General features: G+C 41.2%; 2 protein-coding genes across 14 annotated transcripts in view; one reads left to right on the top strand and one right to left on the bottom strand.

The window, feature by feature from the left end:
• The window catches only part of LOC143288457 (protein spinster homolog 1-like), a 75,140-nt gene that overhangs the window by 33,479 nt on the left and 15,649 nt on the right, over positions 1–26,012 (bottom strand). For all 3 annotated transcript variants that reach the window (XR_013056094.1, XM_076596971.1, XM_076596969.1), the window contains exons 2-6: positions 22,532–22,648; positions 20,334–20,536; positions 19,172–19,323; positions 17,576–17,642; positions 15,781–15,917 (exon numbers count right to left, since the gene is read on the bottom strand). Coding sequence is in view for 2 of the 3 variants with exons in the window: in XM_076596971.1 (XP_076453086.1) it covers positions 15,781–15,917; positions 17,576–17,642; positions 19,172–19,323; positions 20,334–20,536; positions 22,532–22,648 (676 nt within the window). In the remaining variant the exon portion in view is untranslated. The remainder of the gene's footprint in view (positions 1–15,780; positions 15,918–17,575; positions 17,643–19,171; positions 19,324–20,333; positions 20,537–22,531; positions 22,649–26,012) is intronic.
• The window catches only part of LOC143288455 (neurofibromin-like), a 278,699-nt gene continuing 276,164 nt past the window's right edge, over positions 23,478–26,012 (top strand). For all 11 annotated transcript variants that reach the window (XM_076596958.1, XM_076596964.1, XM_076596968.1 and 8 more), the window contains exon 1: positions 23,478–23,607. In XM_076596958.1, coding sequence (XP_076453073.1) covers positions 23,548–23,607 — 60 coding nt within the window. In that variant the 5' untranslated portion in view covers positions 23,478–23,547. The remainder of the gene's footprint in view (positions 23,608–26,012) is intronic.

Here is a 26,012-nt window from a genome sequence, read left to right as displayed (position 1 = left end):
ATTGCGACGCATCAGTTCCATTCAGAAATATCTGTCCACCGATGCAACATCTAGACTTGTTGTTTCTCTCATTCTCTCTCACCTGGACTACTGTAACGCCCTATTGTCTGGTTTGCCTGCTTCATCCATTCAGTCCCTTGAGTGCATACAAAACTCTGCTGCCCAACTCGTCCTCAGAAAGAAAAGATCTGAGCACATCACTCCTATTGGCTTCCTGTCTCACACAGAATAAAGTATAAGATCAGCACTCTATGTTAAAAATGTATTCACAAATCTGCCCCTTCCTATCTTTGTTGCTGCCTTCACCTCTACACTCCTTCTCGTTCCCTATATTCGGCTTCAGATCCACTCTGTTTACGCATACCCAGATTCAAACACTCCACTGTTGGACGCCATTCTTTCTCTGTCTCTGGACCTTGCATTTGGAATGAACTTCCTCTTTCGCTTCATCAGGTCTCCGCACTCAGCTCTTTCCAGTCTGACCTTAAAACCCACCTCTTCACAAGGCAGCCTCCCTCCCCTACCTCTTCCTTGTCTTTAATTTCTTCAGTTTTAGAGTTATGCATGCGTGTGAATGACTGGTGTGAAAGCGCTTAGATTTGTCTCTGCACAAGATTCAGCGCTACATAAATACTATCATTATTACTATTATTCATTGATTCCGCTTGTTGGTAAGTATATTTAATTATCAATGGTCATTTTTAATAATATTTTGTTTGCTGTAAAACCAATAATAGTTCAAAGATTGTTCAAAGACAACACTGATGTGTTAACATGGAGAGCGCGATGAGCCACGATCGTGGCTTTCCCTGTAAAGTGTGATGGGCCACAATCGTGGCTCTGTTTACATAAGGTCCGACATTGTACCTTCGTAAAACTGCCTCGTTCTGGTGTTACTGCCTCCCTGCTTGTGTTTGCACAAACTTGACCAAGTTTACAAGTCCAGATCTTCATATTTTGTAAACAATGAGTGACACTGAAGTTGACAAAGCTCAGGAAATGAGTGACCTTGTTACCAGTGATGATTCATTTGCTGACAGGGATTCTGGTGAAAATGGCTTTGTTATTTTGACACTTGGGCATGCTGGCTTGCTTGTTGTTCATTCAGTTTTGTGTCTCCAGCTACAAAAACTGGGGGTTGGGTGGGGGGTGGGGAGGGGTGGTAAAGTGGGTTAGGCATGGATCTATTGCGATTTCTTGACCAAATCAAGCTAGAAAACTGGAAATTATTTTGATTTAAAGCATTCTTGCTGCTTTTGAAAGCAACATGAGCTAAAAGAAAACATTTATTTCTGTTTTTGCCTGTGATTGCATAAAGTATTGTAGATGTGCACGTGCGTGGCGTCAGTGGGCATGTCTCAAACAAATACTATAATGCTTATAATTTCATTGTTTCAGTTATATTCATATCATGATTCTGCAGCCTGAACATTTTTTGTACAGTTTAATGCCAATTTTGAGATTTTGACTGTAAAAGATGTGAAAATGCCTATAAACATTGTGGTTGACGTTTTTGGAAAACAAGTGTGCAAAATTTGTTGATTATATATCCTGTAGAATATCTCCAACTACATACAAGGTACAGCCTTTTTTGACTCACTTGTGTAAACAAGTGAGTCTATGTTTTAACCCGGTGTTCGGTTGTCTGTGTGTGTGTGTGTGTGTGTGTCTCTGTGTGTGTCTGTGTGTCCGTGGTAAACTTTAACATTGACATTTTCTCTGCAACTACTTTGTCAGTTGACACCAAATTTGGCATAAAAATAGGAAAAATTCAGTTCTTTCCAGTCATCTTGTTTAAAACAATATTGCGCCTCTGGGATGGGCACAAAAAAAATAAAGAATGAAGCCTAATTATATGCAAACTGCATTTACTGTTATATTTATATTTTTTGTATTCTCTAAACTTGGCACTTTGATCTGATATTCTGACCCAACAGCTAGAGCAGTCATTATTATCATTTTTTGTTCAAACAGGAACTTCTTTTCCTAAGCATGGAAGTTTTATTTATTTTGCAAACGTTTTGATGCAGATAGTAAAAAAGGGAAATTACTCTGTAATGCTAGTGGAGTTAATTTGCTTTAAACTGATCTTTCTCATCTTAAACATTACATTTTGAAACAAGAGAGGCAAGGCCTTCAAGACTCACTTGTGATGCACTTTAAAAAAAAAAAAATCCAAGCTTTTTATGTATTGAGTATAATTTCAAAATGTAATGTTTAAGATGAGAAAGATCAGTTTAAAGCAAACTAAGTTCCCCAGCAGAGTAATTTCCCTTTTTTTAATGTCTCCACCAAAACGTTTGCAATAAATAAAACTTCCACGCTTAGCAAAGGAAGTTCCTGTTTGAACAAAAAATGATAATAATGACAGATCTTTTGTTGGGTCGAATATCAGATCAAAGTGCCAAGTTTAGAGAATACAAAAAATATAAATATAACAGTAAATGCATTATACTCAATACATAAAAAGCTTGGATTTTTTAAAAAGTGTATCACAAATGAGTCTTGAAGGCCTTGCCTTTCTTGTCTTACTTTTATTCGATTCTTCATTCACTCTACTTTCCAAAAATGTATAGGTTTACCTATTTATTCTTACTGATAAACATACAAATGCCCCAAATCAGAGCACAGGTAGTGGAGGCAAACAATCCCTTTGTTTTAAGCATGATTTCTGTATGTATGTTTTATTATATCCAGCACTTTGAGGGTTAAACAATAAACAAAACAGAAGTGGTACTATGGGCAGCTTTAGGGTAGGGTGGAAAAAAAATCTACTGAATTTTAATGAGCATTGACAGATTGTTTTGATGTCTAGTAGCCACTACAGAAATGACCAAAAGAAAAGTATGTGAAGTTTCATACACGTAGATTTAATATTTCAGACTAAATTTCAGCATTTTTATAGTCAGGTGACCTTGGAATTTTCTACTTTCGTTCTTTCAGTTGGCACTTAATTGCTTAGCTCTCACACTCAGCATGTTCAATTGTTGTTATTCATCAGTAAATAAATAGATAGATCAATATATAGAATAACAAATAAAGAAATAATTGAATGGATAAATAAACCCATTAAAGTAGCCAAGCTGGTTCTTAATTTTGTGTTTAAAAAATCTAAATGAATAGCAGTGTAAAACATGGGTCACAACCATGCGTGTGCTCACACACACACACACACACACACTTGCTCACAACACACGCACACACACACACACACTTCACTTAAAAAAGAAAATTTGTTGACACAAGTGAGTCAAAAAAGAAAAAGAAAGAAAAAAAAAACTGATAAAAAAAATTTCCATTAAAGTTGCCTACCCGGTAATTCCTTTGGCTCTCAATTTTAATTGTATTTTCGTAAATGATAGAATGTTCAAATTAATAACAGTATAAAATAATGGTTACATAGAATGTTCAAATTAATAACAGTATAAAATAATGGTTACACACACACTCTCTCCCTCTCTCTCAAGACTTCAAAAGAAGTATTTCTTTTTTGTTCTGGTAATAGCTGCAGGAAAGAGTAAGGAGAAAAACCCTGCCGCTTCCTCCTCCACCAAAAAAAACCCCAAAGAGACTCTTAGAAAGCATCATATCGAGATATTTTTGGAGTATGGGTGTGTATTGTCCTACATTCATGGCAGTTGTCATAAGAATGTGCAGCAACCTTTTATTGAAAGAAACACTGCTTTCCACACAATTTACAAAGAAAATATATTCAGTTTTGAGTTTACTGGGTTTGTTTTTTTTTCAGCTTTTTTTTTTTTTTTTGCCAGTTTTTAGCTCCAGCTTATATTTGCCAGAGTATCTGGTTGAATTAATATCCAGAGTAATAATAATTCAGTATATTTAGCAATAAGGTGGACCATTTCAATCAATCAATCAAAAACTTTATTAATCCACATGGAAATTAAGTTGTGCAATCACAGGCTCATTGTAAACACTAGCATAAAATCATGCGCAACATAAGAAGAGATTAAAACTAGTCAAATAAGAATTCCCAATAGCTGACGATATACTACCCCCCCCCCCCCCCCCCCCCCCCACACACACGTTAAGACAATAGGGTATTGCACAACAATATTAACAAATGAAAACATCCAACAAAAAAAGGGTATAGATTACTAAAAATGACATGCGCGCACGCACGCGCACACACACACACACGCTGTCTAATATCACTTCAAGTGGAAAGACGTTAAACTGAAGACAACAACAACACACACGCACACACATGTTAAGACCATAAGGTATTGTACAACAATACATAAATAAAAATATCAAGGGAATAAATCGTATATATAAGTAAAATGCACACACACACACACACACACACACTCATTCACACACACACTCACACACACACAAACAACGTATGCATGCACATATGTCACGCCAATAAAATTAGAACATTAACATTAAGATACATGAAATCGAAGTAAAATAAGAAAATATTTAAAAATCACTTCCGATCACACACACAGAGAAATGCTTGCTTGCCCGTGCTCACCCGCTCAGTCCCACATGCATGCATAATGTCTGTTCCCATACACTCGTCTGCTGGTGAAGTTCACGTGTTGCTGTGGCGAGGGGGCTTGGTGGGTGGGAGGGTTCACTTAGTGTATTGGATGTTTTGATTGTGTGCGCGAATGGCTGTAGGAATAAATGAATTAATGTATCGAGATGTTCTTACGCGTGGAGCTCTAAACCTACCACTTATGTCTGACGTTCTGCTATTAATGTCATCATGTAGTGGGTGTCTTTCGTCAGTCAAAATTGTTATTAGTCTGTCAGTCAGTTTTCTATTGTGCATGTTGCTAAAGGTGTCTTGTCTTATACCCACCACCCCACCCGCTTTCCTAATGACTTTTTCCAACCTGTCTTTGTCATGTTTGGTCAGGTTTCCCCCCCAGCACACGGTTCCATATGTTAAAACACTACAGACAAGAGATGTGTAAAACATTTGGAGCATCTGCTTGCATACATTAAAAGATTTCATTTTTCTAAGACAGTACATGCGACTGTTGCTCTTTTTAATGAGTGCAGTTGAGTTTTCATTCCAAGACAGCTTATTGTCGATTATCACACCAAGATATTTGTATGAGTCTACTTGTTCAACCACTTCATTTTTTGTGATGATTTTACTTAAACTTGATTTCTTTTTTCTGAAGTCGATTACAAGCTCTTTGGTTTTGCCAACATTCAGCTCAAGGAAATTTTCTTCACACCAGTTCACAAACCTGTCAATTTCTCTTCGGTAGTCAGTGTCATCATCATCAGTAATAAGTCCTGTCAGTGCAGAGTCATCTGCAAACTTAACGAGGGGACACGAATTGGTCAGACTTCTGCATTCAGCTGTATACAAGGTAAAAAGAAAAGGCGAGAGGACTGTGCCTTGTGGTGCACCTGTGTTTGTGAAAGAGACAGTAGACATAAAATCATTTAATTTTACAAACTGAGGCCTTTTAGTAAGATAGTCTAAAACCCATAAAATTGTCGGAAAAGCGAGTCCCATGTACATCAGCTTTTTTGCTAAGAGGTGAGGTTGAATTGTATTTCATTACATGTTGATATGATTTTAAATTCCTTACTGGTTAACATTTTTTCATTGGAAAAAACAGAAAATATGCTCTCTCTCTCTCTCTCTCTCTCTCTCAAGCACACATACACACTCACGTATGCTAATATTAATGCAGATTTCTTTATCAGATGCATGCATGCTAATATCAGTGCAAATTTCTTTTTCCAGCTGGCAACTTGGTTTCATACCCTTTTCCCTGATGTGATCTGTAACTCCAGTTGACTGAGCAGTGCAGCAGACAGATTGATGAAGAAGGCTCAAGATCTGCAGAAGTGTGAGCTTCTCTACAGTCTACGAGATGAGCCACAAGACTCACAACCCAAATTTATGAGACAACAAAACACTGCTGATAGAAATGAAGACCAGGAGCAGAGCAGTGAAGATCAAACCTTCAGCTTTACTGCCCAAGGACAGTAAACTGCTGTCTTTTTTTATGAGACATATATATTGGCCAGGTCACTGATGTGTTGGATACCAATTTAGTATGTGTACAGTATCTGTACAATCTGGTGCCAGAAAAGACTATTTCAAGTTCCCAGCCGTGGACAATGTTGCAGACACTGAAGCTTTTTTTGCCTTCCAGTGGGATTTGAATTTGTGCCAGTTCACAGATACTGGGTGGTGCCTGCAGCTGATGATATTCAAGAGCAGTATGATGCAATTAAACGCCAATGATGCAATAAAACGGAGCACAAACTGACATGAATTTTTACTCAATGCCTTTGATCTGCAACAGCCTTAGAATGAAATCAAATCTTCGACTGTACTGTTGTAGCTTTCCCATTTCCATTATCCTACACTCAGAAAATATCTGCCCTCAAGAAAGTGAGACTGTCCTCAAGAAAATGAAGCTGATGCCCTTCACCAACCTGTCCCTGTAGTGAAGGACCAGACACCTGCTCGTGTCTTGCAGACCAGCCCTCTTCCTTCTCAAGGGACTCACAGCCACTTTGAGACCAATAAAAACCCTCCTGCACAGCAAGCTCAACACCTCCAAACAGGAATTTGAGGCAACAACATTTTTTTTGTTTTTGCAAGTTGACGTGATATTGCAATGTGCAAAGGAAGAAGACACTGAAAACTAAAAAGTTAGTCTAGTTCTTAACCCTTTGAGCCCTGAGTTCCTGAGCAATTTTAACCCTTCTGCCTGAGCTGCTGAGCCAAAATTTGCAAATAACTGGAATTAAACCCTTTGAGCCCTGACCACCGCTTTACCAGTGGCAGAGAAAAATGACATAATGCCCAGCCACCGGTTGAGCGGTGCGTAAACACTTGAAGCGTGCAGTCTCAACCTGGCCCATCAGGGCAGAAATGAGGGATAAAACGTGCGAGATAACAACTGTACACAATGCAGCAAGTAATTGATATGCTTGATGATTTATCGGAAGTAGAGTATGACAATGATTACTCTGATAGTGAGGTGAAATTCAAATCGGTTGATTTTGCTACAGATAGTGATGTTGAAAATGAATCTGAGCATGCAGAATCAGTTGATCAAAGGAGGCGTGTCAGGTTGAGACTCTGCACGCTTCATGGTAGAAATCGATCTTTTTTTATCCAAAGCACATGCACAAAACACAGTGAAAAGGCGTGGCACTGTTGGTACTACGTTCGCTGACGTCAGAATATTACGGTTTTTCTGATTGGCTCTTCAATATAAGTCAACCAATAGCAAAACACGACACAAGTGTTTACGCACTGCTCAACCGGTGGCCAGGCATTATGCCACCCCTCCCCACCACCGGTAAAGCGGTGGTCAGGGCTCAAAGGGTTAATCCAGGCATGAGATTTGGAAATTGTGACTGAGTCTGAAAGGTGGGAGCCTGGGGGCCGCAGTGGGGGTCCATGGGGCAACGCCCCTGGTGGGGGTCTGGGGGCAAAGCCCCCTAAAGCTGAAGGTTTTTCTCAATTTCAAACCATAAAATCTGCACCTGAGGGCCACCAATGCCTCTGAGGTTTTCCAACCCATAGAAGACAAAAGTCAGTCCAATTCTTCCTAAACTGAAGTGTTTCTGCTTTCAAACCTGTAAAAGTCAGCCTTGGGGACATGATTTTCAAAATCTTGTCTCATGTGTGTGTGTGTGTGTGTGTGTGTGTGTGTGTGCGCGCAACTCTATGTGTGTATGTGAGAAAGAGAGACAGACAGACAGATAGACAAAGAGACTGAGAATGGGGGTCAGGGGGGACATGGCAGGAAAGAGTAAAAGTTTGTATGTGTCCATGTATGTACATGCTTTAAATACAACTCTGTGTCTGTTAAACGCTTTGTGTGAGTGAGTGAGTGAGTGAGTGAGTGAGTTGTGTGTGTGTGTGTGTGTGTGTGTGTGTGTGTGTGTGTGTGTGTGTGTGTGTGTGTGTGTGTCTGAGGCGGGGGCGTTGTCCAGGAGTTTCCTCTGAAAATGGCCGGGGTCCAGGGAGGCAAAGCCCCATGGCCGAAAATTAGTTATTTTTAAGAGGTTTGCAGGGCCTCTCTTTGTGTGTGTGTGTGTGTGTGTGTGTGTGTGTGTGTGTGTGTGTGTGTGTGTGTGTGTGGTGTTTTCAAAGAAAATGTACTTAGCACACAAGTTTGCACTATACCATTAAAACTGATATCTGGTCTATTCAGCTGTAGTCTCCATTCCACAAACAGGCATGTGTGTTGGTTGATGAAAGAAAGGGGGAAGTGGAATGACTGGAGGAATGAGTGAGTGCGTATGTGACTGGTTATATTATTTTCAGCAGTCAAGGATTCTCAGTTAGAGCTAGTGGTCAGTGTTCCAAGCGTGCGTGCGTGCGTGCATGCGTGCGTGCGTGCTCAACTAAACTGTGTGTGAGGGAGAAAGAGAGAGCAAGCGAGTGTGAGTGCGCACACGCATGTGTGTTTGTGTGGTTTTAATTCAACTGTGTGTAAACAAGTGAGAAACAGAGAGAGAGGGAGAGAGACAGAGAGAAAGAGAGGGGAGAAGGTGGGAGGTAAGAATGCAAGTTGTATTTGTGCATGTGAATGCATTGCTTTCAAATTCAATAGATCTCTCTCTCCATGTGTGTGTGTGTGTGTGTGTGTGTGTGTGTGTGTGTGTGTGTGTGTGTGTGTGTGTGTGTGTGTGTGAGTGTTTTCAATACAACACTGTGTGTATATGTGTGAAAGAGAGAGAGACAGAGACAGAGAAAGACAGAGACAGAGAAAGACAGAAAGAGGGAGAGAGGGACAGACCGACAGAGAGAGAGAGAGGGGGGGGGGGAGGGGGGAGGAAAACGTGCAAGTTTGTATGTGTGCATGTATGTGCATTACTTTAAATACAATTTTCTCTGTGTGTGTGTGTGTGTGTGTTCGAGAAAGAGGGAGGGAGGGAGAGAGAGAGAGAGTGTGTGTGTGTATGTGTGCTTGTGCGCACACATGTGCATATTATTAAGCTCTTTGTGATTGTGTGAGCGCTCATGTGTGCACATGTGAAAGTGTGAAGGAGAGAGAGAAAATAAAAATCAGAGTATGTGTATACGTGAGTGCATTCATGTGATTTAAAAAAAATTTTTTTACAAAGAGTGTGTGTGTGTGTGTGCATGCGTGCATTCAATTCAGCTCTGTGTCTGTGCGTGTGTGTGTAACTTTGGTAATCTGGCGTATAGTCATAGATCTCAGATCTAAATAAACTGACTCTTACTGCCATGAACTGTCTGTACCGCAGCCTCCCTTTATCAGAAAAAACACTGACATCAGTTGCTACAAAGTTTCTGTTTCACAGAGGGTCAAGCAGGGCCATAGGGGCTTGACAGGGATGGAAATCATGCGCACCAGCGTTGACGTGTACATGTGCATGCGCACACATTTGTGTGTGTGTGCGCACGCTTGCCGCATGTCTGTGCGTGTGTGTGTGTGATCGCCTGCATGTGTGTGCACGGCATGGCGAGTGCTTTTTACAGTGATATCAATGCGTGCCATGAAGGGATTGCCTTTTGTTATTGGCATTTTGGCATCTTCAACTGACCGTTAGGAAACTTTTTACCTTCGATTTTGGTGCTTTGACAAGTCACTGGATTGCCTCTCAAGGGGTCAACAAACGACGCTTTCAAAAGAGCATTCTGTTTTCATTTTTGACAAATCATCGGTAAACGATATAGAACGGCCCAACGGCTTTTAGCTTCCCCCCCCCTCCCTCCCCCCAGAAAACAGACACTTCGTTTTTTTATGTAAACCCGAAAACAGATTTCCGTGATAAGATGAAAGAGTTGCACCCATACGATCTGACACCAGTCGCACTTGGACTTGCCCGAGGCGTCAATTTTGTGAATGGCGTCTACCCGTAAAGTTGTTTTTTTGTTCTTCACTTCTGTTTTCACGGTCTCATCTTGCTAGGCCCAGATCCACTATTTTTCACTCCTTTATCGATCTCTGCTGAAAAAAGGAAATTTTCTACCTAAAATTATGTTTAAGTAACATACTTACCGTGACTCACTAGTGCAGACCCCGGCAGGGGTCTGACATTCCTGTCCTGTGCAAGCTACTATCCGCCTATGCAGAGAAAACAAAAGTAGCTACGGCCGATAACCTCCCGGAAGTAGATAACCTCCACCTTTTCCACAACCAGTGCAGTGTGCAGGGAGAACAGAAAGCGGGGAGGAACGGGAGGGTCTTAAATGTGGGTCACAGTAAATATGTTACTTAAAAGGAAATTTTCTATCTAAAATAACGTTTAAATAACATACTTACTGTGACCCAACTAGTGCAGACTCCGGCAGGGGTCTGACATTCCTGCCTGTGCAAACTACTATCCGCCTATGCGGAGAAAACGAAACTACGGCCGATAACCTCCCGGAAGTAGGTAACCTCCCCTTTGTCCCCCTGGCTAGCGCCCTCTTTTGACGGCAATATGCCATCACCAGCGCAGCGAGCAGGGAGAACAGGAAGCGGGGAGGACGGGAGGGTCTTAAATTTGGGTCACAGTAAGTATGTTATTTAAACGTAATTTTAGATAGAAAATTTCCTTTTAATTACACATACTTAACCGTGACCCAACTAGTGCAGAATAGCGCGACAAGGTGGAGGGCTCGCCTGTTCTACTGTCTGTGTGCTGTGATGGCCTGTTGTGCAACTACCACAGAAGCGATGCCTCTTGAGCCATCATCCCGCAGGCGTGCAACGTCTCTCTGGTAGAAGTCGATGAGCCATCATCCCTAAAGCGATAGATGTCCCTCAAGTAGAATTCTACGAAAGTAGAGTGTGCTGTCTCACCTAAGGATACTGGTGCGGGCAAAGAAGACAGAGGTCCGCAGCTGTATTGTGGTGGAGGTCTGTGGACCACAGCTGTGCTGATAAATGTAGCGCAAAGAAAATCGGGTCGGTGGGTTGAATCCACACTTTACTGAGAGCCCTTTGAATCAAAGGGAGGGAAGGAAACATGAGGCAGTTTTGTCTGTGAGTGCAGTTGTCCTCCGAAAGCAAGGTAGGGATGAATTTATGAAAATGAATACATATATGTGGAAAGGGATTATAAACTTCCATCAACTCAAGTGATGATGTCAGGAATATGCCAATAACAAGAGATTGAGTCACAAGAAATAAGCAGCTGTATAAGCATACGTGTAGCGTGCACAGATATATGCAAGTAAATGGGTAACTGTGCATAATCAGTAATGGAAAGGAATCTGTGTATGCACCTATATGTAAGAGATGTACATACACAAATGAATAATGTGCCAGTATACAGACGCAGAGAGTTCTGGGCATTGTGTACAGAATGACGCAAATGCAAGTGTGCCTATATTGCTATGTAGGGAATCTCAATGAACAGATGTCAATGAATAGAGATAGAGATATAAGTGTACATGTTAAAGTGAAAATCGTATGAACCTATCCCGTAAGCACACACACATGTGTATACCAAGGGATAAGTATACATCTATAAGTGTAAACAGAAATGTGTATGAATGTAGCAAGATATCATATATTACAAATTAGGTTACAAATGCGGAGTTGCCTCCCTTGGCACCAATAATCGGCGAAAAGAATGGTGTCTTTAGCACACATATCCCCTGGTGTGACGTTTCCTCGCTGTAGAGGGAGAAGTGTCATGCTGCGTGTGAGAGTCCGTGGTTCAATGCTACCGTAACCGACACAGGCGAATACGGCTGCAAGGGGAATAATTATAATGTCCCTTAGTGCCCTGGGCGTCCCTACCTGAATAGGTCGCCATCGGACACGAGACAGTCGGGGCATGTGGTATAACGGCGCCGTAATCCAGTGTTATGGGCGTCGTAGACGAGGGGGTGGCAAGTCCGTCAGCTTGCCATGGGATGTGCATCCCCCTGTAGCTGAACAGCGGTCCAACCTTGCAATAACTCCTGCGAGAGGACCGACGTTCAGTGTTGTGTGTTGACGGATAAAGGGATAGATAAGATCAGCCCGAGCACTGCCGTGTGGCAGGATCAAGTTACCAAGAGGCACTCCAACGTGGAAGTGCCGATATTAGTCTGGGTAACAGCAGAGTTAGGCGATGGGGCAGAAGAAACCAGCACTGCCGAAGTTCAATGGGCCGTGCACGTATCTGCTCTGTGGGCGAGGGGCAGTGCAGGCGCAAGGTGTGGCACTGGGAAGCAAAGTGGAGCATAATTGCTGCAGCAAGTTAGCAATGAGTTGCCTGTTGTTTGGTTGAGCAGCTTGCTGAGACACCATCAGTGGATGGGAAACAGCAGCAACCGGCGGTGTGGCAGATGGGGTCATCACAGCATAGCTTGGAGGGACTGTGCATGCACCCGCACTGTAGGTGAGGAGCAGTGCCGGTGCAAGGGAAATAACTGCGGCGGTCACCGGCAAGGGTGCCGAAGCAGGGGTTGCCTCCCTTGGATCAGGCGTTCCGGACAAGGGGGAGGGTGCACGCGTATGGGTGAGCGTGTCCCCTAGTGGTCCACCTTCCTCCCTGCATATGGGTAGGGCATTCCTACGCGCCTCGGTCGCCATTGGATCCGAGACGGTTGAGGCATGCCGCGTGGGGGGGTTGCGTGATCCGATGTCACAGCCTCCACCATGGATGCATCTCACATAGGGCCCAGTCTAGCGTGCGGATCCAAAGCAAGCATAATGGGTTTTTTTTTTGTTTTTGTTTTTTCCCCCAAAGGGATATTGGCACATTCCATTGGTGCAAGTGTGGGTATGGGTAAAGAGACAGAGGAGGTCGACTTGTGCACTGCCGACTGGCAGCGCAGAGAAAACCTCTAGAAGTCACCAGAGGAGGTGGTGGAGGTATGGAGTCGACCGGAGGGAGCGGAGGAAGTGGAGGAGGCGGCGGGTTGGCGTTGTTGAGGGGGCCAGGAGTAGAGAGCCCAGAGTGTCAGTGAATTGATTGTGATCGCGCCTTAATTTTAGCACGATCACCCTATCGAGCTATATGATTATGTGACCTGGTTGTAGACATAATTTGACAAAAAACAAGAACGCCAGAGAATTGACAGACAGACAGAAAATATGAAAAAACTTAGCCGTATGAAGAGCACAGGGACAGGAGTCATGATGGCTGCCGGAAAAAGAGGGCACTAGTCAGGGGGGCAAAGGGGAGGTTACCTACTTCCGGGAGGTTATCGGCCGTAGCTACTTTCGTTTTCTCCGCATAGGCGGATAGTCGTTTGCACAGGACAGGAATGTCAGACCCCTGCCAGAATCTGCACTAGTGGGTCACGGTTAAGTATGTGTAATTAAAATCTTATTATCCTTTGTGAGTTTTCTCTTTTTGTTGATGATCAAAGACGATCAATGAAATGAGGGTCTGTCTTTGCAAGTCGTGAAGCCCGCAAGCTAATGGTGTGAAATTGCAACCAAATATGGATAAGCTGAATCATGACAGAACACTTATTCTCAGTTGGTTCGCTTATCCAAACATGGGGCATTTTAGCAAACGCTGTGGGTCTGTCTTGTCGATCGGTCGGACAACGTTCGTGTAACCTTCGTTGGTCGGAACCCCCCCCCCCCCCGGCCCCCCTGGAAATCCAACTATAGTCGGAAAAATCTCATGCCTGTAGTCAGAACCTTCATGTCAGGATTAACATTTAATATTGTTAACAGTTTACGCAAAAAAAGGTTTACTTAATCTACAGCATTTTGCAAAAGCTTTCAAACCCTTCTCCAGGAAGGCCCTGGCCATGGAGTACATCTGCAACCAGTACCCCCAGGAAGACTGGACCCATGTCTTTACAGATGGCTCCGCCACAGAAGCAATGAGGGATGGTGGAGCTGGAATCTTCCTCTGATACAAAGACGGAGATGAAGAAATTGCAATCCCAACAGGAAAATACTCCACCAACTTCCAAGCTGAGCGAGAAGCCCTTTGTGAGGCAGCCAGAACAGTCTCGCAGAACTCCACAAGAACACTAGGGCAGGTGGTGGTGTTCTCAGACACTCTCTCCATGCTCCAAGCCCTCAAGAACTCCCGCTGCAAAGAACAGAACCATCTCACTTCAGCCCTTGTTGCCCTGAGTGCCAGAGTGGAGAAAGTGGTGATACAATGGGTACCCGCACACTGTGGCATCAGAGGCAACAAAAAAGCGGACATTCTGGCAAAAGACGGTGCACAGAGGGAGCAGGCCAACAAACTGGTGTCATACGACGAAATCAAGACAATCATCAAGGCACAGCAAGGAATAAAGTGGCGACCTCCAGCACCCCAAATATAACCCAGAAGACAGATACCATTTCTAGAATGACGGGAACAGGTCAAGATCTTCCGACTGAGGACTGGACACAACTGCCTGCTCCACCACATGCACACAAAGTTTAGCATTGGACAAAGTTGAGAGTGCCCTTGTGGTGAGGGACCAATGACAACCGACCACATCCTTCAAGACTGTAGGACGCATGCAGCATCCAGGAGGAAGTACAAGCTGTACGGCACCCTGGAGGAGCTGCGACGGACGGCAGCCTTCATCGAAGACACCGGGCTGCTCATCTAACGGGAGGCGAATGAGGAAAAAGAAGAAGAAACCCTTCTTTGCTGTTATGATTGTTTAGGGTTGAAGCGTAACTTTTTTTTAAAAAAGTTAAAAATTGTTCAACATTCTATAGATCCCCCTTTTCTGGTTCCAATGACACTAAAACCACTTCTGTAGCTTAAATGGAAGCTGAGATATCAAGTTTTAAAAATGCCGTCAAATTATTTGAAATGACGTTTACAAATGTGACATGTGCGAAAGTTAGAAATTGAAGACTTTTCTGATTTCGACCATATGAGCCAGCCATTATATGGTCATTTCTGAATCTGAAAAAAAGAAATCAGGCTTATTACTTATGCTATAGGGAACAGTGTAAAATCAAATTTGGTAATCTTCATAATATCAATCAAGTGGACTGAGCCTTCAAAATCCTTATTTCATTTCATTTTCATTTGGCACAAATTTTCACCCCAAAATGAAATGTTTAAAAATTCGTATCTCCGTAACAGTTTAATATATATTGATAAAATTTACACCAATGGATTCATGATAAAAAGGTCTATACAGTGATGTAAACAGTTTATGTGTATATGAAATTTGAAAAATCAGTTGGGAGTACCTGCATCGTAACTAAGTGATTACTGTCATCAGTATACGGCTTAGCATGGGATGTCCTGTGTATGCTGAATCAGAACAGGCACTACTGAACACCACTTAAGTAATCTGGAAGCAGTGCAGGGTCTCCTCTGGTGTGTGGCCCCCTGACAACCCAGCACTGAAAATTTTCTGTGGAATGCCGGTGCTGAAACTGCAGCAGATAAATCTGGGTGTGGCTATGTATGGGGAGTGATGTGGGAGTAAAGCCACTGAAATGGTGCACATAATGGGGCAGTTAAGAAAAAAGGTTGATTATGATGAAGATTATGCTACAGAAATCCATTCTGATTTGAGAATATGACTCCATGTTACTCAATGCTGTGTCTGAATGGCATATCCTGCCAGACCTGACAGATACTGACATATGTGACAAGTGACACTGTTGGTCAAAGGTCACTATTTTGCCATGATTACACTTTGCTCTTACCTTTCTTTTCTGTCCATTGTGACTTACAAATATAAGAAATCAGAAAAAATAAACAGTTATTACAATTCAAGACATATTTTTTCATACATGTCAAATGAACTTTGATGCATGTAACTAAAAATAAGAATTAGCAGAAGGGAATGTATGAACATGAAAACATCATGATATGAATAAACTGGCAACAGAAAAAAACAACAACCAGAATCTGTTCACGAAAGAAACTTACTTGCTAAAAAGGTACTTGAGATCGGAGATGAAATCAGTGTTGTGGAGATGGGTGCCACCCTCTGACATCCCTCGTGGGGGCTCCTGGCAGAAGATAAGGATCAGCACCACACAGATGATCCCCAGACCTGGTGTCACCTGCAGCATTCAATGACATCATTTTGACACACGTTCCTGCATGTTCTGCAATACATGGGTTAACAGAGGGTTAAAGGCGCATGAAATCAGCTCAGCTGACTTGTGTAATTGTGCAGCGAGCCGCGATTGGTCAGAGTTACTACGTGGCAGCAGGTTTAAAATCTCATGTTGAGTGAGAAGAGACGCAGTCGACAAGTCAGTCTCACAAGACGTGCGAGAGGAATCAGCAATGTGCTGAGTTCAGAGGCATTCAACCCCATTGTATGACATGCCTTTTTGGTCTGGACTGTTCATTGACACCTGTTGAGGTATGTGATACTGCAAGGGATTTATTTTGTTTTTCATTCCGTTATGAGGAGGAATGACATGCCTGAGCTATCCATTTAGCTACATAAATGGCACTAATGTAGTGCTCACACAAATCACATGAATTTTGTGCTATGTGAATCTGCTGATTATACTATGATATAGTTACAAAGTTCGTACCCTTCTTTTAATGTAAAGTAAATATTTTGTCTAATTAAAGATGTGAACACATACTAAGAAAAGAAAAGAAGTGAATGCTGGATAAATATGAAGTCTTATTTTGCACAAAAGTCACACTCGTTTTCATATCGTATTTGCCACTTTTCCTCAGCGGAGCAGAGCTCTTGTGTGTCCATGTGCAGTACTCAGACAATGCCATTTTCACAAGCTTATCTTTCAGACTATGGATCCAAATCTGAATATATCTTATTCATTTATCAAATTTTTTCGAAAAAATAAACTGAATTCATTTATTGGAAAAAATAAATTGATGAATTTATTTATCTACTGGAAATGTTACCCGCCAATCTGGCTCATGGCACGCTGTCTGAGGGGGTACACGTGGACATGCAAGGGCAGCCGAGGCTTTTGTCAGGCGCTAATGTCCATCCAAGTGTGCCGTGCAGGTTTCTGTTTGCGGTGCTGGAGTTCTTTTGTTCTCCTCTCCCTTCTGTTTGGAGATGTTGGCACGGTGAATGTGCCAGTGATGGTTGGAGCCTAAGGCTGGCAGAGGAAGAGACCCCAGGAGGGATGCTGGTTGTGCTGTGAGTGGGTGGAAGATGTCCACCAAAAGTTATGTGATGTTGTAGTAACTTGAGTTTGGTTTTGTCACCCCCAGTGATTAAAAGGATAATAGCCAGCCAGTGCTAAGGGGATAGTGACTCAGAGGATAACATTCTGTGGTTACACAGATTATACATCACCATATCATTCATCATCTCTCATTCTGTGGTTGCACAGACAGCAGATTTAATTATCATTGTACATTGTTTTATTTTGAATAATTGTGTATATGAAGTATAATATGTAACGTTTGGACTCCAAATGTGCTGGTGTATTGAGAATGGTTGTCATTTATGTTTGTATGTTATAATTCTTCCTCACTGTCTTCCGACCTTGGCATCTCCTCTTTGCAAAATGGCCCAATTGTGTGGCCACTGTAGGTTTGAACTTAAAGAACTTTGCAGGTTGACATACATTATCATGGTTTGTTAACATATATTCACAACAAATAAATAGATAAGATGAATAAGAAAAAAAGCAAAATCACTGAAAGATAAAAGACGAAGTGTGATCAGTTAATGAGAGATAACAATATGGGCACAAAGTTATGGGAAATAATTGATACATACTCTCAGGGCATACTGCCATTGGTGGAGCAGTGAAGCTACATTAGCTCCAACAATGTATCCCAAGCCACTGAAAAGCAATAGAAACTGTCAATGATACAATGACAAGAATAAGAAAAACAAAAAAAGCAACAGCAATAAATAATAACAACAATTTCTAAGTTTGTTTCATCAATGCCAAGAGATTTTATAAAATGTTTCATATGTGAACATGTTGGGTGTCAAAAAAAGAGAAGAAAAAAAGATCACAACTCTCTGTAATACACCAAACCCAACAGAGAAAATATAATTTATCTGTGACTAGGTAAAATGGGACACATTTTATCTACTTTTCAAACACTTTTCCTAAAATGAGCCATGGCTAACCTACCTTGCTTGCCTTATTGCAAACAACATTTTTGGAGATTCTTGTCAAAACTGACATTCTAATCTGTAACCAACATGCTTTCTTAAATTCTCCCCGCACTGGTAATGCACAATTCATTCAACAAACCCAACCAAATCAACTATCTTAAACTCACACTGGTAATGCACAAATCATTCAACATACCCAACCAAATCAACTATCTTAAACTGTGTCAAAGTTCAAGTTCTACTACTTGTTTCCCTTGATTTTAGGACTTTGAGAGCACGATTGTGAACTTGGTCTACAGTGGTGCGCAAAGAGAAGAAAGAGTGGGAAATAGCCAGAAAGAGCTGATGTTTGACTGGTTCTTGGAAATGAATATTCATAAGGGTATCAGAATGAGGTCAAAGCAGACGTTAAATTGTGAAATGTGTGTGGTGAGAATGCTTCAAAGACAGTACACGAGCCATTTGCAAAATTTACACACTATTCGCAATAAGGCCCACCTTAGTACCTACCCCATCTCTTTGGACTTCCATTCAAATTCCTGGTTTTGACAGTTTCAGTGGCTGATTGATGGCCTAGAATCTTAAGAAGAGCATATATACTATATACTCGTGAACTTAAAGATCCCAGCATGCATCAACCATGACAGATTCATCAGCGAACTGATGTTGGGAGAGGATGGTTATGTCATGAAAAGAAGAAGAATCACAGAGTTGGCTAGTGAAAGAAATGCAGATTTTTCCCCTATGTGATGAATCTCCCAAGCAAATACATGTGCCAATCAATTACTGTATTGGTGCCCAAACCCTGATTCAGAAGATCAAACTATGCACATTCAAGATCACACAATCCAGGCTGGTGTTCAGGGAGTTATGAAACACAAAAATATCTGGCATCCATTCCCTCCCTCTCCCTCTGATACACAGTATGACTGTCCAAACAATGTATATATATATTTTTTTTTATAAATGGCCACTGGCTTATGTAATAGATGTAGCCCACTAGCATAAATGAGGAACTGGAAAATGAAGCCTGCTAATGCTGAAGAAGATTATGTATTCAGGGTTTATAAAGCTTGATATGATGTACTCACTTCTTCACCGACTTGTCCCTTTGCATTTTACATTGCTTTAAGTATCTCATCAAGAATTTAAATCAATAATGAACAGCAACAGCAAAAGCAGGAAAACAGAGGAACAAACTTGCTCATAACATAAGTCATAAAGCAACTGAGGCAAACACCATACCTGCCGACTGGAATGGCAAAATAAAAAATCATCAGCATGCGAGTGCGCCATCCCTTGGAAAACAGGTCAGCAATGATGGTGGGGGCAATAGTGGAGTAACTGGCTTCTCCAATACCCACCAGTGCACGCAACAACACAAATGCCCAGAATTTCTGAAATACAGACACTAAAATGTATAATTATTGCTAATATCATCAGGAGTCATGAAAGAAGAATGGCCAGTATAACCGGTAAGTCTATCTTTTTTTGTGTTTGTGACTTTGTCTGCCATTCACTCAACTATTCAAAGGAGTAAACTATTCACTGATTTACTTCAGCAACAGAAGTAACAATGTGTGTGTGTGTGTGTGTGTGTGTGTGAGAGAGAGAGAGAGAGAGAGCGTGTGTGTGTGTGTGCATGTGTCTGTGTGTGTGCACGCGCGCACATGCCCATGGGTGTGTAAAAGAATGTGTGTGTGTGTGTGTGTGTGTGTGTGTGTGTGTGTGTGTGAGTGTGTGTGTGTGTGTATCACTGTATTGTGTATGTGTAAGCATGCACAAGCATTTGTGCGGATAAATGTATATGTACTATGTAGGGAGAGAAGAAAGTAAAGATGAAAGGAATGGATGGTAGGAGGGATACAGAAAGAAGGGAGAGAAAAAGAGGTAGACAGTATCAAATCATGTGTCTATGTGTGGTAGACAGAAAGGAGTGAGACAGGAAGATCTATTCAGAAACAAAGAGAGACAGATGAACAGACAGAAAATACTAAACCATGTCTGTGGAAATGGTGTGGAAATATATAAACTTATGCATGTGTGCACGCAGTGCATAATGTCAAGAAAGAAATGAGGAAGAGGAGGCAAAGAACTCTTTAATACTAAGAAGACTTCATTCAAATATTTTAAAAACCCAGTTGACAAACTCAATCATGACAGTGCATCAATGAGAGAAAAAGAGAGAAACACAATATAGGTCAGCCATCCCCTAAGAAATAAAGTATGTATCCCTGCAAACACTCAAGATTCATTTTCATTTGAAATAATGCTAAGTAAAAAAAAAAAATAAATAAAAAATAAAAAGTTTTAAGTATGACACAACCATTCTAAAGCCAAAATCCTAATTTCATTTCTTGATCAGAACACAAAAGGTGTCACACTCAATATCACAATCCAAACTCACATCATGTGGCATGAAGGAAGCAGCCAAGGTGAAGCCTGACCACAGGAATATTCCAACGGCCATAATGTATTTCCGTGTGTAGCGATCTCCAAGATAGCCAAAAATGGGGGAGAAGACCATGTATGTACAAATGAATGATGTCTGGATTAGCCCTGCTTCTGAATTGTCGATACTGTAGTACTTCATCACATCTTTCAAAACACCTAAAACAGAAACAAAAGCATATGATAGGGATTAAATAAAACCAACAGGCAAAATGTTCCTGCCAAATAACTGTCTACCATTGTATATTAATATATGTTCTTGCTGAATAACATTACAACATAACAGAGACCAGCTACATGCTTTTGATTATTTCAAACGATAGACCCCTGGAGAGTTCTGTGCTTACATGACTTACAGAGGTGCGTCACATGATCTGTATGCTTGAAGGTGATTGGCTCTCCAAATTTGCTAGCAACGAAGCGATTGAAAGAGGCAGAACATGCAAAGAGCAGGCTTCGTTTATTAAACTTTTTGCTTCATATTTTAGTTTTCTTATTGTGCACACGATCGTACTTCATTGTAACAGTGTTTAGTTGTAGCAATGGAAGCTATCAACTGAAGAAATGGAGGACAGCAAACTGTGAAATCCATGATATTCTGCACGGAGCTGCTGAGTGCTCGTGCGATGCACCTTTCACTGTTTCAGGTAATCATCTTTGGAAAACGGTTAAAATCTAATGAGTTAACAGTGGAACATTTGTTGTTTTGGGGAAAGGATGATGGTGAATGTTGCTTTTCCTCTCTCCATCACACTCAGGGAAGTCTTATACAAACAGGCACCACGCGTACATGTATCTGTAGTACTGGAGTGCTCAATATGGACAAGTTCAAGTTGCAATTAACCAAACAACATCACAATAATGAATAAGGTTCAAACTATGAAATGAAACATTAGTGATTTCAATTCTTGAACACAAAAACTTGAAAAACCTCAAGCGTTTTTTTAACAAGTTGTATCCTGTTGACTGATGAGACCATAAAAGTGATATGATCAAACACAAATCATAAATTGTTTTTCTTGTTCATCACTGCCCATAAAACACATAAAAAATATCCTACCTGGCAACAAGCTTGTCAAATGAACCCTCCACAGTCTTTTTTCTCATGTCTAAGAACAATCTCAATGCCTCTGGAGTCCAGAAACTCAAGGACTGAAAAGACCAAGTGTCTAGTTCAGTAGTTGCGCGTGTTTGCTGCTTTTGTCTATGCCAATGGCCTTTGGCATTGCTCGCATTAAGGATGACAGTCAGATGCACATCTGCAAGACCCAAGAGGGCCGTTGAACTCTCCAGATGTCTATGTATCATGATATATAACTATAGTGGAGCGGTGGCCTGATGGTATATGCGGTAGAGATTTTAGAGAGTGTCCATGGGTTTAAGTCTTCTTCAGTGTTGAAGATGGTATATGCGGTAGAGATTTTAGAGAGTGTCCATGGGTTTAAGTCAAACACATACCTGGTTTTTACTCCCTCACCGCCCATCCCCCCCCTCCCCCCCCAATGAATACATCATCTGATGTAAAAAACAAAAAAAATGTCAAACACTATGGCGACACACTCTCCCAGAGGACAGCGGCCAAAAATCTACACAAATAAATATTCTGTGGCTAAAGTACTTAATACTTATTAGAATACGATGTCTGATTGGTTTTGTATCAGACAATTTGTGTGTAATTGTAAATGAGAGAGAGAACACGAGAAAAAGACAGAGTAAAGACAGAACATTAATATGCAATTTCAATACTTGTATGCATGCAATAATGTATGTGTGTGTGTGTGTTGATAGAGAGCGAGAGAGAGAGAGAATGGACTTGGGGTGGGCGGCAACCATGGACATGAATTGTAATAGTTACTTGTAATACCGTTGAATTTTTACAAAATCTTTGTGTGATTCACTGTTTGTTTGAGTCTGTGGCATAGCTTGCGCCCGATTGTGTGTGCAATATGAAATCACGGTCTCAATGTGAACATATTCGGAAGTTCATAAACATACATGTTTCACCACAGAACATCAGTGATGAGACACAGACCATAGTCCATGTATGCATGAGTGTAACTAACTTAATAACCCACTTTGGCTTCGACAATATGAATAAAGAGTTCTAGCTGTTTTTCCTGGTTCAGGTGTTCGAGGGGGGGAAAGTCCACTTACCTGCAACTGTAAATCTGTCCATATAGTTGAGCAGATTGATAAACAGTAATGTGGCGATGGTTATGAAGGCTTTCTTTCTTCCTGTCAGTGGGGCACCGTTTTCGTCAACTCGTGACTCTGCAACAGCATCTGTTCCATCACAGGCTGGAGGCCCTTTATCCGAATGTTCCCTGTCATTTCTTACAATAGGTGCTGTATCGGAGTCTGTGAAATAGTCTGCAGCTTCCATTGTTTCCAGTTGTACTGTGTCGTCAAAAGGGGGTGCTGACCTACTCATTAGTGGGCCTAATCAGCGTCAAAACAAGGTCAAAAGCCGACGACTTATCTCTCACAGCTTTGTAAGTTTCTATGCGTCCTCCATGTTTCATCGGAAGTGACACGAGTGAAACGGAAATAGACGAGAGAGAGAGAGAGAGAGAGGCGCGCGGGGGGGGGGGGGGGGGGGGGGGGGGGGGGGGGGGGTAGGGGGAGGCCGAACGTGACCGATCGTGCACGATGTTTGCTGGATTCACTCACGGAAAGTAACGAAGGCAGAGAAGTCAACGCCCATTCATTTCAGCTGCGGCTGAAACTTCTTCATTCTTTCTTTCAAAGCGTTTTGTCCAGCCAAACTTACATTTTGGTATAATGTTTATATACTGAGTCAGTTTTATTGATAATTTGGTGACTATATCATATTATCTAGATTACAAAATTAATCAAAAGGTTGATTACGACTGAAAATGTGTTTGCGCTGAAAAACGACAGTAATTAATGCAATCTAACAGTGATGGGTTCTCTTTACTGTCAGATTTCGTTTAGTTGGCATGAACCATTCGTTTCGTTAAGAAACGTTACACCATTTATCCCCACCCACTCAAAAATCGATTGACAGCTTTGATGTCACAAGACAGTTCTTCCTTTTTTGGCAGATAAGGCTGGCGTCACCCAGTGCGCATGCGCCATGAAATGAAAATAAGGAACATGGCGAGCAGACCGGAAGATACAAGTCTCTTCGTGTGAAGATATTTTCTAAAATGGCTAGCCAAAGACCAGGCGAATGGGTCCAATCCCTTCTTGCAAGGTTCGACGCCCAGGTAATATTCTTTTTGTATCTTACGTTACATTTTTATCTGTCTCGATCGAGCCAAACAACCTGTGGAGCGGCATGGGCGAATTTATGAATGAAACCTGCTGGCTCGCCAAAGCTGGTGTTGAATGACATTGACAAGTTGCAAGCATTTATAGTAAATGGACCGTGTGTCGGGCCGCACTACTGAATGTGCGTGACTAATGAGACTGTAAGCCGGACTGGTCAACGTTGAGTGCGCATGCTATTGCAAGGATTTTTCTTAGAGTCGTCTGGCACATTGCTGACATCATGTTGCTGTGTTTAGCTCAAGCAGACGGGCCCACACACACTGATAAATTAGCATTTTTTGCTCCACACCGAGCTGCTGCACACTGCGACCAGATTATCAGCCTATGAGTGTAAAATGCTCTTAATCAATTTGTTAGATTTTGCTGTGCATTATTGCAACTGCCAATTCTGTCAGTTACATTGCATCTGGCTGTCTCATATTCTGCATAATTATGAATAATTTACTTTTACTTTATTGATATATATGGACTCAGCACACCGTTTTTGACTTCAAGGCAGTACAACAGTGCTGTTTACTGATTGAAGAAGGTGAGCATCACAGATGATCAGAAAATTTTAAAACATATTAGTGCTGAGTTTTCATAGGAAACTTTGCTTCCTTAATGATTCACTGAGCTTCTATCAGGTATAAGTCACAGTGTAGTATGCATGTAAAACATCTTTATTTTCAGTATTACTTTTCTCAACATTTCAGCGCTTTTTCAATATTTGATGAATATTTTGGTATAATTACACAACTGCTTTAACAACTGCTTGCTTCTCTTTGTTTTAAATCAGAGTTTACCACAAACTAATACTTGAGATCTTACTTTGTTGTTGATCTGAACCATATTGCAAAATAAAAACAAAATGGTGCCATATTTTTAATTTCTATTTACTGGTGTATTTTATTTGTTTGTCTGAATGCATTATAATTGTTAGTTCATTATTTATTTGTTCACCCTTTCCATCTTTTCCAGAGTATCAATATTGGATCTTTACAAGTTAAAGGCCACACACATGAGTCACTTTTTAGACTTTGTATTGTTCATTCAATCATTGGTGCTACTTTTGACTCAGCAAATGTGGTATAGCAGCTGTTTCACCCCATGCAGATGAGAATAATTGCTTAGTTGCAGTGCCAGTGTGAGCACCTACTTTGAACTGAAGACTGCCACCATGTCTGTGCAGTAGCAATTCCCATGTATGTGCCAACACTAAAGACTTGATCACAAAATCATCACAGGCATGGAAGTAGAGAGGAAATAAAACCTGAGGTTACTGTGGGTGGAGGATATGAAAGGCCAAAGAGATAGCCACATTATTTATCATTTTATGGTGATTGTTTAAGACAGTGTGACCGGGCTGTGCTTTGCTTCCTTTCATAGTTTATTCTGGATTCGGCTAGGCCCAGAAGATTTCTGCTAAACACCTACAGTGTTAACAAGTAACAAAGAGTGGTAACTCGCTTCATTCACAAGGTACGCAACTTGAAGTCAGTGCTGTTTATGCTACCCATACAGCTGGCAGACATGTAAATAAAAGGTACTAAGGAACAAACTCGGATACTTCCTCAAAAAAGGAAGCTTACTGCTCAGTACTTGCCCTTATACTGATCATTTGACATGTGCACACGTTTGTTCTGTCTTGTCCATATATTCTGTGTAGCATATCAGTATAACTGTATTTCAAGGTTATGCTAGTCTGGAATAAAAAGCTAATTTGTGTTTGTTCATTTCTTCTATCATTGCTGCTGTGTGCACATGTTAAATGATCAGTGAAAGGGCAAGCCTGGAGTTTCCTTTTTTGAGGAAGTATCTGGATTTGTTCCAGTGTACCTTTTATTTACATGTGAGCTAGCTGAATCAGTAGCATAAACAGCATTTACTTGAAGTTGTGTACCTTGTGGATGAAGAGAGATACCACTCTTTCTTTTTTGGTTAATCCTTTGCTCTCCTGGCCTCATTGTTCTTTCAATTGCAGTATTATTGAGGAAAATTGAGGATCAGTGGTCAAAGACATATTTGTACAATGGATAACAATCACCAGCTTCCAGAATTCTATTTCGATCATATAGTGCTGTCAGCTTTGGTAATGAGCTGGCCAGAACACACACAGACACACACTACTACTACTACTTCTGCTGCTACTACTACTATTACTACTACCACTAGGTGAAATTTCACACATAATCATGACTATGGCTAAACAGTAAACTGGTTGTTGGTTGATATTGCAGAATCATGAAATAATATAAGAATTTAGAATTTTTCGAGAAAGAATGATTGCCTAATATTTTGCAATAAATGGTGCCAATAAAAGGATGAAAATCACAAGACATTAAAAATGGTTAAATCTTCA

The sequence above is a fragment of the Babylonia areolata genome, chromosome 12 (genome assembly GCF_041734735.1).
Source record: "Babylonia areolata isolate BAREFJ2019XMU chromosome 12, ASM4173473v1, whole genome shotgun sequence".
NCBI lineage: Eukaryota > Metazoa > Mollusca > Gastropoda > Neogastropoda > Buccinidae > Babylonia > Babylonia areolata.
Note: the sequence above shows the minus strand (reverse complement) of the source record. Positions and strands in the feature narration are given on the sequence as shown.